The sequence below is a fragment of the Dendrobates tinctorius genome, unplaced genomic scaffold (assembly GCF_039654945.1).
Source record: "Dendrobates tinctorius isolate UK_male_01 unplaced genomic scaffold, ASM3965494v1 ptg000086l, whole genome shotgun sequence".
NCBI lineage: Eukaryota > Metazoa > Chordata > Amphibia > Anura > Dendrobatidae > Dendrobates > Dendrobates tinctorius.
In genome coordinates this window covers 16449870-16468262 of record NW_027361754.1, presented here as the reverse complement: position 1 = coordinate 16468262, position 18393 = coordinate 16449870, and the positions used below count along the sequence as shown (strand labels likewise).

Below are 18393 nucleotides of genomic sequence, written 5' to 3'. Positions count from 1 at the left end.
GCGTATCGACACTATGAAGTGTCTTTCCCAAGGTCAGTGTCAGTGTTCTTCAGCTTCAATATTGCATTTCTGCACTGCAGGTTTTTCAGCCTCAACACTGCAATTCTCCACTGCCGGTTCTTTGGCCTTAAGACTGTTATTCACTGCAGGTTCTTCAGCTTCAATATTGCATTTCTACACTGCAGGTTTTTTAGCCTCAACACTGCAATTCTCCACTGCAGGTTCTTCAGCCTCAAAACTGCAATTCACTGCAGGTTCTTCAGCCTCAACACTGCAATTCTCCACTGCCGGTTCTTTGGCCTTAAGACTGTTATTCACTGCAGGTTCTTCAGCCTCAACACTGCAATTCTCCACTGCAGGTTCTTCAGCCTCAGCACTGCAATTCTCCACTGCCGGTTCTTCGGCCTTAACATTGTTATTCACTGCAGGTTCTTCAGCTTCAATATTGCATTTCTACACTGCAGGTTTTTCAGCCTCAACACTGCAATTCTCCACTGCAGGTTCTTCAGCCTCAACACTGCAATTCACTGCAATATTGTATTTCTACACTGCAGGTTCTTCAATAGGAGTCATTTTCTGAAAAGCCCATCTTGCTGCCTTCCGAACGAAGTCATCACCAGCCAGACCTGGGGTTGGGGTGCTTGTCCTGCCCTGGATGGCGATCGTTAGAAGTTGCATCTGCAGCCGCTGCCCCTGCAGGCTTTGTTTGATCTGTTGTAACAACAGCCTGTTGGTTTCTTGCTGCTTCTGATGCGATTGGACCAGGTGTTTCAGCAGGTCCTCCATTTTGTCTTGCAATGCTTATTGACTTGCGACAGACTTGACCCAGGACATACAGTCCTTCCTGTAGCAGCCTCAAGTCTCTGCTAGGAACGCTGCCCGCATTCTCCACCAATTGTATGGGTTGTACTCACACTGGTGTGACAGGAGGAAAACAGGAGGAACGTTCCTTTAAAAGTTCATGTGGGTTTATTTCTTCATAAACTGCAGAAGCTCAAACATAAAATAAATAGCCTTTACCTCAAGCAAAGCAAAGTATAAATGTACATAGCAGGGATCTGCTTCTCCAGGCCTGAGGGCGCAGGAATTTTTATGCTATCACCGCGACTTTAGTCATGGTGGTCGCATTAATATATGACGTACCATCCCGTCCATGGTCAGACCGACCCAGGTGACATGGACAAGATAGTACATCGGATGTCAGAGAGGGGTTAATATATGATGATCATTCAAATTCAAATTAAATGTACAGTGGGAAAAAAAGTATTTAGTCAGTCGGCAATAGTGCAAGTTCCACCACTTAAAAAGATGAGAGGCGTCTGTAATTTACATCATAGGTAGACTTCAACTATGGGAGACAAACTGAGAAAAAAAATCCAGAAAATCACATTGTCTGTTTTTTTTTCATTTTATTTGCATATTATGGTGGAAAATAAGTATTTGGTCAGAAACAAGCAATCAAGATTTCTGGCTCTCACAGACCTGTAACTTCTTCTTTAAGTGTCTCCTCTTTCCTCCACTCATTACCTGTAGTAATGGCACCTGTTTAAACTTGTTATCAGTATAAAAAGACACCTGTGCACACCCTCAAACAGTCTGACTCCAAACTCCACTATGGTGAAGACCAAAGAGCTGTCAAAGGACACCAGAAACAAAATTGTAGCCCTGCACCAGGCTGGGAAGACTGAATCTGCAATAGCCAACCAGCTTGGAGTGAAGAAATCAACTGTGGGAGCAATAATTAGAAAATGGAAGACATACAAGACCACTGATAATCTCCCTCGATCTGGTGCTCCACGCAAAATCCCACCCCGTGGGGTCAGAATGATCACAAGAACGGTGAGCAAAAATCCCAGAACCACGCGGGGGGACCTAGTGAATGAACTGCAGAGACCTGGGACCAATGTAACAAGGCCTACCATAAGTAACACACTACGCCACCATGGACTCAGATCCTGCAGTGCCAGACGTGTCCCACTGCTTAAGCCTGTACATGTCCGGGCCCGTCTGAAGTTTGCTAGAGAGCATTTGGATGATCCAGAGGAGTTTTGGGAGAATGTCCTATGGTCTGATGAAACCAAACTGGAACTGTTTGGTAGAAACACAACTTGTCGTGTTTGGAGGAAAAAGAATACTGAGTTGCATCCATCAAACACCATACCTACTGTAAAGCATGGTGGTGGAAACATCATGCTTTGGGGCTGTTTCTCTGCAAAGGGGCCAGGACGACTGATCCGGGTACATGAAAGAATGAATGGGGCCATGTATCGTGAGATTTTGAGTGCAAACCTCCTTCCATCAGCAAGGGCATTGAAGATGAAACGTGGCTGGGTCTTTCAACATGACAATGATCCAAAGCACACCGCCAGGGCAACGAAGGAGTGGCTTCGTAAGAAGCATTTCAAGGTCCTGGAGTGGCCTAGCCAGTCTCCAGATCTCAACCCTATAGAAAACCTTTGGAGGGAGTTGAAAGTCCGTGTTGCCAAGCGAAAAGCCAAAAACATCACTGCTCTAGAGGAGATCTGCATGGAGGAATGGGCCAACATACCAACAACAGTGTGTGGCAACCTTGTGAAGACTTACAGAAAACGTTTGACCTCTGTCATTGCCAACAAAGGATCTATCACAAAGTATTGAGATGAAATTTTGTTTCTGACCAAATACTTATTTTCCACCATAATATGCAAATAAAATGAAAAAAAAAACAGACAATGTGATTTTCTGGATTTTTTTTTTTCAGTTTGTCTCCCATAGTTGAGGTCTACCTATGATGTAAATTACAGACGCCTCTCATCTTTTTAAGTGGTGGAACTTGCACTATTGCTGACTGACTAAATACTTTTTTTCCCCACTGTATGATCATATGATTCTATAAAACAACATAAGAACTCACGTTATAATTAAATGTTATTCTTACTAGCACGCTTTGTTTATCTGTTATTACTGATTATATAAAGACCTCGAGCACCAGTGCAAAAAGAGTCATACCAGTCTGCCAAACAAGATTAGACAATGGATTCCAGCACCTGTAAGCGCTACCATGAAGATGAATTTGATTCCAGAGAAAGTCTGGAGAATTATTTTTCAGATAAACCTGATATGGTGTTTGGAGAGGATTCCTTGGTATTTCCCATTGAAAATCTTACAAAAACTTTCACAGAGGGTATGTATCTAATTCCTTGTGAGTTTAATTAGTTTTACAAGAAACAAAATAAGCACACTTGGTTATATAGGGTTTGGGTAATAAAAGAAGCAAAACACACTGCTCCAGGCATATCCACCAAAGAGAGCATAGCAAAGCTCTAGTTATTACAAACAATGAAGAATATAGATTCTTTAAGGTTAATAGAGTCAGTGTTCCCTCCTCCGTATTCGCCAGCACTTTAGAAAATACTTTGATTGTGAGAAAATGATCAATTTAAAATTAAAATTTCAGCTGGTACATTCACATGTGCAAATTTTCAGATGCAAATTTTGATGAACATCCAAAAAAATTCACAACAAAATTTTCAGGTGTTTCATATGGACTTTCTCTGGATTTTGTTATAGATTTGTCAATCTGCTGCAAAATTCTGCACTGGAGGTCAATTTTTGCACTAAATGGTATTTGAAGCATGTATATAAGGCTTCTTGAAAACTTATCTTAGACATCCTATTATTTTGAATGAGCAATGCATGCTTCAAGAATAGCCATTGCTTTCATTTTTTCTTTAAATCAATGGCGCACATGAAAATACAGCAGACTCAATGTCTCATATGTGATGTATATACACAAGTACCAGTGTCTAATATGTGATGTATACAACAGTCTCAGTGTCTCCTACATGATGCACAAACACAAATTCCAGTGTCTCCTATATGATATATAAAGCTGTTTCAGTGTCACCTATTTGATTTATACAACAGTCTCCGGTCTCCTATGTGATGTATAAAGCTGTCTCAGTGTATCCTATATGATGTATTCAACAGTCTCAGTGTCTCCTATGTGATGTATAAAGCTGTCTTAGTGTCTCCTATATGATGTATACAACACTCTCAGTGTCTCCTATGTGAAGTATGTTGCAGAAACACAGTTTATCCTATGGTTACCGTTTTACTGAATTCACACAAAGAAATCTGACAACAAAACTTCACAAAGGGCTATATCATAATAAACAACATAATCTTTATTAAGAAAAACCATAAAACAATAAAAACAAGGCAGGTACCACAAGATACAGGAAAAAAAAGGGTGGGTATACCCAGGAAGTGACCCCTACAAAAAATATATATATACCAAAAAATATATATGTATATCACCAAGGTTGGTTTTATGTTATTATGCACATCATATTATGGCACTATCTCTCAAGATGTTATACACAATAATTCACCCTCTACATGCAACAGGGAGCCCAAAATAAACTATAATAGTTAGATATAAGTGCAAAAGTTGCTGAAGTAAAATATAACAATGTATAAGAGAATGTGCCCCTAGTTGCAAAGAATGGATGAAAAACAATTGCACAACAGTAAGTGAAATACTAGCACCAAATAGCAAAAAGTATACAGTCATATGTTAAAGTTTGGGCACCCCTATTAATGTTAACCTTTTTTCTTTATAACAATTTTGGTTTTTGCAACAGCTATTTCAGTTTCATATATCTAATAACTGATGGACTCAGTTATATTTCTGGATTCAAATGAGGTTTATTGTACTAACAGAAAATGTGCAATCTGCATTTAAACAAAATTTGACCGGTGCAAAAGTATGGGCACCTCAACATAAAAGTGACATTAATATTTCGTAGCTCCTCCTTTTGCAAAAATAACAGCCTCTAGTCGCTTCCTGTAGCTATTAATGAGTTCCTGGATCCTGGATGAAGGTATTTGTGACCATTCCTGTTTACAAAACAATTCCAGTTCAGTTAAGTTTGATGGTCGCCGAGCATGGACAGCCCGCTTCAAATCATCCCACAGATATTCAATGATATTCAGGTCTGGGGACTGGGATGGCCATTCCAGAACATTGTAATTGTTCCTCTGCATGAATGCCTGAGTAGATTTGGAGCGGTGTTTTGGATCATTGTCTTGCTGAAATATCCATCCCCTGCGTAACTTCAACTTCGTCACTGATTCTTGCACATTATTGTCAAGAATCTGCTGATACTGAGTTGAATCCATGCGACCCTCAACTTTAACAAGATTCCCGCTGCCGGCATTGGCCACACAGCCCCAAAGCATGATGGAACCTCCACCAAATTTTACTGTGGGTAGCAAGTGTTTTTCTTGGAATGCTGTGTTTTTTAGCCTCCATGCATAACGCCTTTTTGTATGACCAAACAACTCAATCTTTGTTTCATCAGTCCACAGGACCTTCTTCCAAAATTTAACTGGCTTGTCCAAATGTGCTTTTGCATACCTCAGGTGACGCTGTTTGTGGCATGCTTGCAGAAACGGCTTCTTTCGCATCACTCTCCCATACAGCTTCTCCTTGTGCAAAGTGCGCTGTATTGTTGACCGATGCACAGTGACACCATCTGCAGCAAGATGATGCTGCAGGTCTTTGGGGGTGGTCTGTGGATTGTCCTTGACTGTTCTCACCATTCTTCTTCTCTGCCTTTCTGATATTTTTCTTGGCCTGCCACTTCTGGGCTTAACAAGAACTGTACCTGTGTTTTTCCATTTCCTTACTATGTTCCTCACAGTGGAAACTGACAGGTTAAATCTCTGAGACAACTTTTTGTATCCTTCCCCTGAAAAGCTATGTTGAATAATCTTTGTTTTCAGATCATTTGAGAGTTGTTTTGAGGAGCCCATGATGCCACTCTTCATAGGAGAATCAAATAGGAGAACTACTTGCAAGTGGCCACCTTAAATACCTTTTCTCATGATTTGATACACCTGGCTATGAAGTTCAAAGCTCAATGAGGTTACAAAACCAATTTAGTGCTTCAGGAAGTCAGTAAAAAGTAGTTAGGAGTGTTCAAATCAAGAAAATGATAAGGGTGCCCATACTTTTGCACCAGTCAAATTTTGTTTAAATGCAGATTGCACATTTTCTGTTAGTACAATAAACCTCATTTGAATCCAGAAATATAACTGAGTCCATCAGTTATTAGATATATGAAACTGAAATAGCTGTTGCAAAAACCAAAATTGTTATAAAGAAAAAAGGTTAACATTAATAGGGGTGCCCAAACTTTAACATATGACTGTATATCACTCATTAAAGTGCACATACATATGACAAGTAAAGAGGGGAGGAATAAATCCAAAAAGGACAACCTTTGGTCTATAGCATAAAAATGCTTTAGTAGTGGAGAGGCAAGGGACAGTAAAACATGTAAGACGCCAATAGCCCACAAAAAAATACATGGGCACAGTGGACCATGAATGCCTAATGTGTACAGTACATAATCAAATAAGACCAATAGGGATATGTGTTAGCCAAAAATTAATGAAAGATAACATGTCAGGCAAAAATCAAGATGCATAATATATAATACAGGCACAAGCATATCACCTGGTAACAGCAAGTGCAGGCGCACAGAGGGTCCACGTGCCCGCCCCCCCCACGAGGTGGTAGTCACAATATACGGTACTGCAGGCACTGTACTGTAATTCACAGATCCCCCTTAACAGAGCATCATCCACAGATAATAATTTTGTATTTTATTAAAGGTTTTTGAACACTACTTTTCTCAAAATATTTTTTTTCTTATTTTCCACTTTAAAATCTAGGTGCTTCCTCTAATCAGGTGTGTCTTAAGCGAAAAATACAGTAATTTTACCATTCTGCCTACCCATTGGACAAGTGGTCTCTATTATGTGGTATCTATCATTTTACATGTACATGAGTCCTGATGTTTATTACTGAGACTATAGTAAATGTTCGGCACCCGTGAAGGCAGCCTTCCGTCGGTGAAGTCGATATATGATGAAATTGCAGGAAGGGGTTAGCGAAAATGCATCAATAGTTCTGTTTTGAATTTCCCATTCAGTGTTCAATGACACAATTTGACAATTATTCTGACTTTTCCACCTCTATGTATGTTTCAATATTTGGATTTTTTTTCTGCAGGTCATGTTAAAGGCGATATCTTGATTGACTTCAGTATTGGTGCCGTGGTTCATCATCTGTTTGCAGCCTGTGACTTTTTCAAACACATCATAGTGCTGAAGATGAGAGACAGATGCATCATGGAGCTGAAAAGATGGGTGGACGAACGTACAGGCGCGTTTGATTGGAACCATGCCACAAAACTTCATGTAGATAGAGTGGGAAAGAGGTGAAGTATATGTCCATAAATTAGGAAAACACTCTGATGTCATTTTTGAATACGAAAGATATGAAAGCCGTTCTTAGTGTAATATCATTAATATCTATGGTTTACCTGATGTTACAATTCTGGTATGTTCAAACTGAAATTTTAGATCTCAGTAGGAAAGTCTACATTTATCCACTCAGGACAAAATTCTCAATGTTTGTAGCTGTAGAATAAAAGGCACTGTTGGAAGGGTACAGTAGGGCTCTGCTCATATCATGTTTGGGTTAGAGGTATAAATTAGGAGCATCCAAAACCTCAGCTCTAATGTATATATCCAATGTATTCAGCTGATTCACCATATAGAGGCAAATGGTTGCCATTGACCAAAGTGCAAAAATTAGTTTTCCAAGGTATCATTTTTTTGCAGTGGTCACTGTACCAGAAAGACCAATTTTCGGCACTTTCCTGTTTAATGAAAAAGTTTTGACAGCATCTAATATTTTAAGACAAAGCAATAAAACACTATTTTTTTTCAGTTAGGGGAATGGGGACCTATGTCTACCTTCATTGCATTTGAAAGGAACAAAACATTTTTTTTATCCACAAACTATATGAAAAGATAAGAAGTTATAAGCATAATATTTAGTGATTCAGTCTTGGTTGAATTCAAGTATTTTCCCAACTGGAAGTCGATGATCCAGCACCAACCACTGAGCTCTAATGTCATCCCATTCAATGTGCGACAGTCACTTTCATCACGTTTCCTATTTCTTTCAGTGATCAGTTACAGGACAGAGTAGGAAAAGTGCGATCAGCCCTTCAACATGTTGTGAAATGTAACCTTGAGAAAGAAAATATGATGGAACCGATCGTCTTACCACTGGCAGATTGTGTCATGAGTGGCTGGCTCCTAGATTATATCTGCAAAAACCAAGATGATTACATGAGATATCTCAGGAAGTTCTCCTCATTGCTGAAACCTGGAGGACACATTATATTATTTTCGTGTTTAGAGATGACATTTTTTCTAGTCGGGAAAGAAAAGTATCATGCTTTCAGTTTTGATGCTGAATTTGCCAGGAATGCTCTAGTTGCAGAAGGTTTTATCATTGACCGCTGTGAGGTTAAGAAGAGAACGGCTGTGAGTGACCTTACTGACTATAAGGCTATGCTGTTCATTGCTGCTCACAAAGAGAAGTAGGTCTGAGATGTCACAATTTGAGTTTCCATGTCACGATATGTAAATCTTATCATTATCCTTAATCTGAATCTGGTGCGTGATACAAGTGTAAAAAAACCTTATTGATCTGTCTTTATTGTAAAAACATGTTAATGATGATCCATTCATGTTTACTTTTTTGATGATGGGGTTGGATGTTTAGTTATAAATGTGCACACAATAAAGCAGTTTTAAGGCGACAGACGTTCGATTTATCTGTTTGTGTCATTTTGAAGCATAACATTTCTCACATTTACTTAGTATAAATTTTCCAAAAATTTACTTATGAACATTTTTCATATTGAGTGGGATGTGCCACATACTAAATACATAAAAGCATTCAGAATAAATCACGGTAAATGTTTAACAAATATTTAATGGCCATTTGCCAGTCATAAAATTGGCACCAATCAATGAAAGCAGATGGTTTAGAGAGTTAATCTTTAGGAAAAAGTTTCAATAAACCTCACAATTAGCATAAAAGGCCAAACAATTCCCATATAGCGTCAGTATTAGCTGTCCATCATATTATGTACAATACAGACTATCACATAACTGTTAAAAACCCAAAGGTATGAAATGGGATATAAACTGATGTGCATGCAGTGTGTAAGTGCACATTCACACTTGGCCGCTAAACTGAAAACAACAAAGACAGAAACATAATGATTAACCACTTAGTGACAGAGCCATTTTGCAGCTTAATGACCAAGCCAATTTTTACAATTCTGACCACTGTCACTTTATGAGGTAATAACTCCTGAACACTTTAACGGATCCTGCTGATTCTGAGAATATTTTTTCATGACATATTTTACTTCATGTTAGTGGTAAAACTTCTTAGATATGACTTGTGTTTATTTATGAAAAAAATATCTAAAAAATTTTGCAATTTTCAAACTTTAAATTTTTATGCCCTTAAATCAGAGAGTCATATCACACAAATTTCTAATTAAATAGCATTTCCCACATGTCTATTTTATATCAGCACAATTTTGGAAACAAAATTTTTTTTTGTTAGGAAGTTATAAGGGTTAAAAATTGACCAGCGATTTCTCATTTTTACAACAAAATTTACAAAACCATTTTTTTAGGGACCACATCATATTTAAAGTCACTTTGAGGGGTGTACATGACAGAAAATACCCAAAAGTGACATCATTATAAAAACTGGACCCCTCAAGGTGCTCAAAACCACATTCAAGAAGTTTATTAACCATTTACGTGCTTCAAAGGAATTGAAGCAATGTGGAAGGAAAAAATTAACATTTAACTTTTTTTGCAAGAAATTTACTTCAGAACCAATTATTTTATTTTCACAAGTGATAAAAGAGAAAATGAACCACAAAGTTTGTTGTGCAATTTCTTCTGAATACGCCGATACCCCATATGTGGGGGTAAACCACTTTTTGGGCGCATGGTAGAGCTTGCAAGGGAAGGGGCTCCGTTTTACTTTTTCAAAGCAGAATTGGCTGGAATTGGGATTGGACACCATGTTGCGTTTGGAACAAAAATGATATTTTTGCCCCCAATATTTTATTTTACCAAGGGTAGCGATAGAAATTGGAACCCAAAAGTTGTTGCGCTATTTGTCCTGAGTATGCTGATACCGCATATGTGGGGGTAAACCTCTGTTTGGGTGCATGGTAGAGCTCGGAAGGGAAGGAGCACCGGTTGACTTTTAATCTCAAAATTGTGAGACCGGATGCCATGTCAGGTTTGGACATGTGGCCTAAACAGCAGAAACCCCTCAAAACTGACCCCATTTTGGAAACTACACCCCTCAAAGATTTTATCCAGGGGTATATTGAGCAATTTGAATGCACAGGTACGACACAGAATTTGATAGCATTAGGTCGTCATATTGAAAAAGTTCAATTTTTTCCACAAAAATCTTGGTTTACACCTGAATTTCTCACTTTTGTCAGAGATTACACCAAAAAGTGGACTCCACAATTTGCTACCCACTTACTTATGAGCATGGCGATATCCCATATGTAGTCAAAAAGTTCTGTTTGGACAAACTGCAGTGCTCAGACATGAAGGGGACAATGTGACAAATTTGGCTTTATTTGAAAATCCTTTCAGGAATTATTACTCACAGAGGGAGGCATGCTCCTAAAAATACAGTGGCTGATTATAAAATTTGGTCTTGCTAACAAAACAGTTGTCCCGCATTTGCGTATATTGTATCAGGAAGAATAAACTGTAGTGGAATGAAGGGCAAAATTTGGAGGAAAATGGAGCCAACTATGTGGCAAAGCTGAGTTTGTTCCAAAGATGAAAGAACACCAGCAGGGCTAGAATGGCAGACACTTTCAGAGACAGGTCGTACAACGTCCTTTTAGCGCCATCAATCCCTGCATTGAGAGAAGAATGTGTCAATAGACGTGGTGCACCATAGCAAGCTCCCACCCGCCAAGGTCAGAACCGCTATATGCATAAAACAACCAATCCCCTACAGAATCTGGAAAGTATTGTCTGGTACCAGAGGTTCGGCAAGAACCATACGGTAAAGTCCATAGTGTATAAGTACGGAACTTCCTCATTTTTAGAAATCCTCCAATAAAATGATCATGCCCGTATCACCAACATAAATATAAGTAATATAAATGGAAGCCAAAGATTTGTATAGCAAGACAGTCGTAAAAACAGTCAAAGTTAGATAAATGGTCAAAAATGTTTGTGAGTAATTAAGTCTTAGAATTAATTCTCAGATGACCTGACTTTTCAAGAATATTTGTGGGGTCCACACTCTGGGTTGTACGGACATGGGTACGTGGATGAGAATTTGTTGGAATAGTAGTTTGGTATGGGATTGTTCAAGTGTTGGAATTAATATTGGAATGAGGTAAAAAAGAATATACTAATGAAAATATTCTCTATTGCTTGTTCCAAATTACTCTCCTGGGGCCACTAAGCAGAAAATAAAACTTATATAGAAAAAAACTAATAATTGTAGGTGGTGTAGTAGGTCTCAAAGCAGGGGGAGATACAAACGCCTGGTTGGGATGGGCATGTGGGGCAATAGTACCGGAAATCACTCCTTTTGCCATGCTTCCTGCAAACCCGGCATCATTTTTGAGGATACCTTTGGGTGGGAGTGAAAGGGACAGGGAGAGGATTCTCCGGGAATCCTCAGACTCAAAGGCTTCCCCCAGTGCCATTGACTCAAACATGAGGCCCTCAATTTTTTCCTGAAACTGTAGGAATGTAAGGGGTCCTTGGGATTTTTTATACAGGACAAAGCTGTTGTATGTGGCAGTTTGAATGTGTTCGATTGCCACCTTTTTGTACCAGGCCCTGGTCTTCCGCTTGACCAGGTATGGTTGCAGAACCTGGTCTGATAAGTCAACACCACCCATAAATTTATTTTAGTCTGTGTCGCAGACCGGTTTTTGTTATCCCTGGTGGCACCCCTCTCTGTGACAGTGGTGTCCGCATGCAGTGGGTTAGCCTGTAGATGTCCTTCGTGTCATTCCACTTCACTGCAAGAAGTTGGTCACTTGCAAGTGATAAAGACGCCCCCTTCTCCAAATGTCTGGACACCAACTGTGATGGAAACCCCACTCTGTTTTTCCTGATTGTCCCACAGGCCCCTGTATTTGCAGCGTGGAGGGATTTATATAGGGGGATGCTTGTGTAATAGTTGTCCATATACACATGGTACCCTTGAGTTAGAAAGGACATCATTAGCTGCAACACAAGTTTGCATGGGATGCCAATTGTCTGGGGGGCAGTTTGGGGGGTTTATTTGGCGGTCCCTACCTTCATAAATTAGGAAGGTGGAAGTGTACCCTAATGAGTGCTCACAAGTTTTGTATAATTTGATTCCGTATTTGGCACGCTTGGAGGGGATAAATTGGCGGAATGACAGCTGTCCCTTGTAGCTCATCAAGGACTCGCTGACTGACACATTTTTCTCTGGGGTATAGAAATTTAGAAATGAATTTCACAGGATGGAAATTAGGGTCTCAATTTATTTAGCCAATCATAATTGTGGTCACTTCGTGGGGGGCTTGGGAATTGTCACTGAAGTGGTGGAATCTCATCAGGGCTTCGTAACAGACTCGGGACATGACGGCTGCAAATACAGTGGTGCTGTGGACAGCTTTTGTTGCCCAGTAAGGCTAGGTTCAAATTGTGTTAGGGGCATCCGTTTAACGTATCCGTTAAATGGATGCACTAATGACGCGCCCCAGAGGCCGTGGGATACTCGGCGCCGGGCCCGTTAACTTCAATGGGAAATGTCACAGTAGCAGGGACCCAGTCCGTGGCCTCAGTTTCAACTTCCACCTTACGCAGTGTGCACAGTAGTTTTTTACCGGATGGTCTGCCATCCATTTTTTCAGAGGGGTTGTTTGTATATTTAGTTTATATTATTACATTGGATTTATTATTAAATTAATATTGAACATCATCCCCACTGCTTTAATAAATATATATAATAAATATGTAAAAGGGGTAGAATTGAATGTTAATAAAGTTTATGTAGTGATTCGTGACACCAGTTGGAGTGTTCGACTGTAGTATAGCCAGCACTGCAGATGATCCCTGGGGGAGTAGATGGTGATGGCAGTGCAGATGTTAAACCCGCTCCAACCAGGGCAGACCCCAGAGACTGTGATGAAAGTAGAAGGCAAGGAGTAATAAAGCAGGAGACAAGGAAAGTCACTTTATTATTTACTGTAGTTCAGGTGCCGTTCAGAGGAGATATTACAACTCTCACCAGGTTACAGTCTGCTCTGGAGAATGGGAGTTAACCTTCCCTCTCTGCTGTGACTCAGTGTAGGCTCCCTGCTGTTCAAATCCCTTCTGGGACCAAGGCTTCCCAGAGTTTAGAACTTCCATTATTGCCTCTACTCACTGTGTATTTGTCATTCAGCAATTTGCAGCTTGGATCCTTTTGTGAAGCAGCTCAAGTTCCTTCTTGCACCATCCTTCACTGATCCTAGGTTGTTTCAGTATTTCCAAGGGAAAACACTTTACTGCTGGTTGTATAATCCCACACAGTCTCTCAGCTTACCACCCTGCTGTGAAAGCATGGATGGTCTAGGGGCTGGCACCCTGATGCTTCTTAGCTCTCACTCCTGGAACAAGCACATGTCTCATGGCTCCCAAGAGCGTTCTTCTCCTCCACACTGAAAACAACCAGTCTCGACTCCTCCCCCCTCCCAGTTAGGGTGTGTCTGCAAAGCTCTAAGCTTCAGACAAGTGAGGGAGGGAGGAGAATTGTGTGTGTGTGGTGTGGTCTCTAGCAGAGAAAGCATAACTCCCATTGCTCACAAAACACATACAAAACAGTAAATATTTAACCCTTTTGTGGCGGTAACGACACAGGGTGCCAAACTAACGCTGATGTCATTTTTGACATCTTTTGTGTCTTAGAGCTAACGGTATGCGCTAACGCATGGTAGCATTTTGCTACCATGCGTTAGCCATACAGGTCTATGCACAGCGCACACGTCCGTTCGCTGTGCGCTATACCCGATGCACCCGAAAACGCTGCAGACTGTGTTTGAGGGTGCATCATAAAGTAATGCATCATCGCTAACGCATGCCGATATCGGGATGCATTACTATAATGGGTGCATTAATGCACCCGTTACATAGCATTAGTGCCGCTATGTAACGGATGAGCTCAACGCATAGCCCCTAACGCAATGTGAACCTACCCTAAGAGCAGAGTGTGTTTTATTTTTACTAAACCCATATTAAGCGTAATGCCTAATTTTTTTTTTTATATTTCAGGGACATTTGTGGGGATCCAGGAAAGGGAACGAAAGACAGTGGGTTTTTGCGAAATGTATTGTCGGGCATATAGGTTTGTTTGGTGGACAATAAATTCTAGGACTTCAAATAACCAAAATCAAGTGGGCACCATCAACACATGATAGGAGTGGGATCATTCACTTGCATGAAAAACCATTGAAACCACAAAAGAGAGAGAAAGTATATACATAGACTAAGGATCACCACAAAATATGAAAAAATAACAAAGTTTTTCTATTCAGACCAGCAAAAACACACACATGTTTAGAAACATTTAAAAACGTCCACAAGAACATACATTATTGATCCAAAATCAAGAATACAATATTCAAGAAAGTCTCCCGTGGCTACAAAATCTCTTAATATACAGAGTTAATGCATAATATCATATAGAAAAATACTGCTAGATATATTACATGATAACATTCACACCTGAACAGCAGGAGATAAAAACTGAATCTGGCCAGGACATAGTTAGTTAATAGGGCCTAGCCCAAAATGCCTCTGACCCCTGCACAATAGCATTAAGCCTAAAGAACTCACCCAATGAGTAAACTGAGTGAGAGCAGACTAAGATGTGAATAGAGGCAAGCTGATACTTCACCCTAGACAGTCAAGAAGGTCACCCCATAACCCAGAGAGCAGTGATAATGCCAAGTGGAGAACACAGACCAAAGCAGACCCACGCGTTATGACTAGTGTTGAGCATTCCGATACCGTAAGTATCGGGTATCGGCCGATATTCACTGTATCGGAATTCTGATACTGAGTTCCGATACTTTTATCATATCGAATACCGGAATCGGAAGTTCCCATAATGCTATGAGCCAGTTTGATTTGATTCAGCTAATGACAATCCTCAGAAGTGTGGGAACATCCTGTTAGGCATGTAGGCATGTTAACTAATGGCATGGCTGTGATTGGCTGCTGAAATGATGTCATGATGCACTAAAAAAGCCGCCGCATCCGCCTTTTCTGGTTCACTCTGCTGTGAATTCAGTTAGGGACAGGCTGCTTTTCAAGACTGTGAGGGACAGTTAGAGAGCGATTTTGCAAATCACATTGTGCTTTACCCAGGATACATTCTCAAAAAGTGTAGCTTTCTTTTGCCTTGCAGCAGTGTTCACAGCTGTCTGCAAGGTCTGTGTGAGTGCAGCTCACGCTGAGTAGTGTGTCCTGCAGCCACGTCTGGTTGTAGGATGCTCAGCGTGTCACTGCCTCATACATATTTTTCATTTTTTGCTGCTCATTTTTCATTTTCCAATTAGTGTGCACTGTGCATCCATCCGTATCCATATACGTTTGTTGCAAACATATAGGAGTAGACAGCGCATCCTCTCTGCAGCCTTTCAGTGCTAGTGCCCAGATTGCTGCACTGTTCACGGCTGTCTGAGAGGTCTCTGACTGTGTGTGAGTGCAGCTCACGCTGAGTATTGTGTCCTTCAGCTACATCTGGTTGTAGGCCGCTCAGCGTGCGTCACTGCCTCACACATATTTTTCTTTTATTGCAGCTCATTTTTTATTCTATTAGTGTGCATCCATCCGTATCCATATACGGTGGTTGCAAACACTATAGGAGTAGACAGTGTAGCCTCTCTGCAGCCTTTCAGTGCTATTGCCCAGTTTGCTGCACTGTTCACGGCTGTCTGAGAGGTCTCTGACTGTGTGTGAGTGCAGCTCACGCTGAGTAGTGTGTCCTTCAGCTAAGTCTGGTTGTAGGCAGCTCAGCGTGCGTCACTGCCTCACACATATTTTTCTTTTATTGCAGCTCATTTTTTTATTCTCCTATTAGTGTGCATCCATCCGTATCCATCTACATTGGTTGGTTGCAAACACTATATAGAGGTAGATAGAGGAGCCTTTTTTCTGGCTTGTGCCCTTCATCTGCAACCAGATTAGTATTACCCTATTTTTTGGAGCCTCATCTTTTGCATTGTAGGTTACCTTCCTGCATTGTAATAGCTCCAAAAAGTTAGTGATACTATCGCTTTCAAATCTTTGGTCACATCCTTTTACTTTTTTAAAAAAAAAATAAACAAAATAAAGTTAACCAAACACTCCATTTCACATTTGTGTAGGCCACATTAGCTCTTATTAAAGTGTAGTCCACACACACACTTCATAAAATTAATGTTTCTTATACCTGTTACCAGCTGTTCAGGAATAAGCACATTAAGCCCCCCCTTTGTACTTTTCTGCCTATCTTTATCAGTCTACCAAGATGAAGAAGGCAGGGAGTAAGGCACGTGGGCATGGGCGTGGAGTTTCAGCAGGGAGAGGACGTGGGGATTCTGCAGGGAGAGGACATGGGGATTCTGTGCCTGCTGCTGGCACCAGTGAGACAGCATCCCGCAATTTCACCAGGCAACAGTCCTTTATGCACAGGTTTGTAGGACCTCGCCGTACCCCACTGCTGCGGGAGGAGCAAATTGAAGCCATTGTCGGATGGATGGCAGCTAACGCATCGACTTCAATGACTTCCACGTCCTCTCAGGGCCAGAGCACTGAAGATCAACCATCTGTCTCTTCACCACCTGCCAAAGTGCCCAGGCAGTCAGAGAGCCTTGGACAGGAGCCATCACAGTCTCTACTTCTGTTCTCTGAATCTGTTGGCTTGGAAAGAGGGGGCCAGCCAAGCAGCATTCAAGAATGTGAAGAAGATGGAGTATGCAGTGATGCGCAACTTCTTTGTCCCTCTGAATCTGAAGAGGCGGGTGGGCCAGAGCCTATGGTCAGCACACCTCAGTACACGTCAGATGATGATGAGACTCAAGTGCCACTTTCTGGTGCATACGGTGCTGGCGAGACAACCCAGGAGAAGCAGGTGTTTGAAGAGGGGAGTGTAGATGATGAGGTCCTTGACCCATCATGGCGTGAGGAACAGAAAGGTGGTGGGAGCAGCTTTGAGGAAGAGATTCCCCGAACGGCCAAAACAGGAGGGAGAGGGAGGGGGCAGACTTGGTTGCCTGTAGCCTCCACTTCGGCACCCGTTAGGAGCATTCCTCTTTCAAAACCCAAAATGGTCGCTCCCAAGACTTGCAGTGCGTGGTCCTTTTTTGACACAGTTGCAGATGACATTTGCTTTGTCAAATGCAAGCTGTGTCATCAGAAAGTTAAAAGAGGGAAAAATGTCAGCAACCTCAATACCACAAATATGTGGAAACATGTGCGGACCAAGCACGAGGTGGAGTTACACAGACATACTGAAGACGTAGGCCAACGTACAGCACCACCTACCACCTCTTCAGCTCGTGTTGGGGCCTCTTCCTCCAGCTCACACACAGCTGGATCGGCTTCCTCACAGGATCGCCAAGGAAGAACCTCTGGCACTGTTGTTCAGAGACCCAGTGACATTACACCCACAGCACCATATTCCCAGTCATCCTCACACTCCCAGGACACTATACAGCCATTGGTAGCACAGGCCTGGGATAAAAGGCGGCCATACTCAGCAAACCATCCCCGAGCACAGGCTCTGAATGCTGGCATTGCCAAACTACTGGCCCTTGAAATGCTGTCATTCAGGCTGGTGGAGACTGACACATTCCGGAACTTCATGGCATTGGCAGTCCCACAATACACCGTGCCCAGCCGCTTTTATTTCAGCAGGCAAGCCGTCCCTGCCCTGCAAAAACATGTGGAGGGAAAAATAAAACATGCGCTACTAAGCGCCGTCAGTAGCAAAGTCCACCTGACCACCTATGCGTGGACCAGTAACCATGGACAGGGACTATACCTTTCCCTCACTGCCCATTGGGTCAATGTTGTGGAGCCGGGTATAGATCTGGATAGTGGCGCTGTACGTGTTCTGCCAACTCCACGGATTGCAGGAATCCAGTCTGTACACATTGACTCCTCCTCCTACTCAAGTTCCTCAGAAACAGCGCTGCAGGAGCCTGTTAAGACCGATATGAGCACAGCCGTGGCCAAACGTCAACAGGCCGTACTCAAATTAATTTCTTTGGGGAATCGAAGCCACACAGCGCAGGAGCTCTGGAATGCCATCAAGCAGGAGAGTGACGTGTGGTTTGTGCCAGCGAAGCTCCAGCCGGGTTTGGTAGTGTGTGACAATGGCCGAAATCTGATGGCAGCTCTTGGCCTAGACAACTTCACTCACATCCCATGTCTGGCATATGTGCTGAACTTGGTCGT

At 41.6% G+C, this 18393-nt stretch overlaps 1 protein-coding gene across 1 annotated transcript; it reads left to right on the top strand.

Annotated features, from left to right (window-relative positions):
• The first annotated feature begins 2956 nt into the window (after nucleotides 1–2956).
• Nucleotides 2957–8669, top strand: LOC141097716 (indolethylamine N-methyltransferase-like). The gene is made up of 3 exons (XM_073585091.1): nucleotides 2957–3163; nucleotides 7064–7271; nucleotides 8028–8669. The coding sequence occupies exons 1-3, from the start codon at nucleotides 3013–3015 to the stop codon at nucleotides 8449–8451; spliced, it is 783 nt and encodes a 260-aa protein (XP_073441192.1). The 5' UTR covers nucleotides 2957–3012; the 3' UTR covers nucleotides 8452–8669.
• Nucleotides 8670–18393: the final 9724 nt, after the last annotated feature.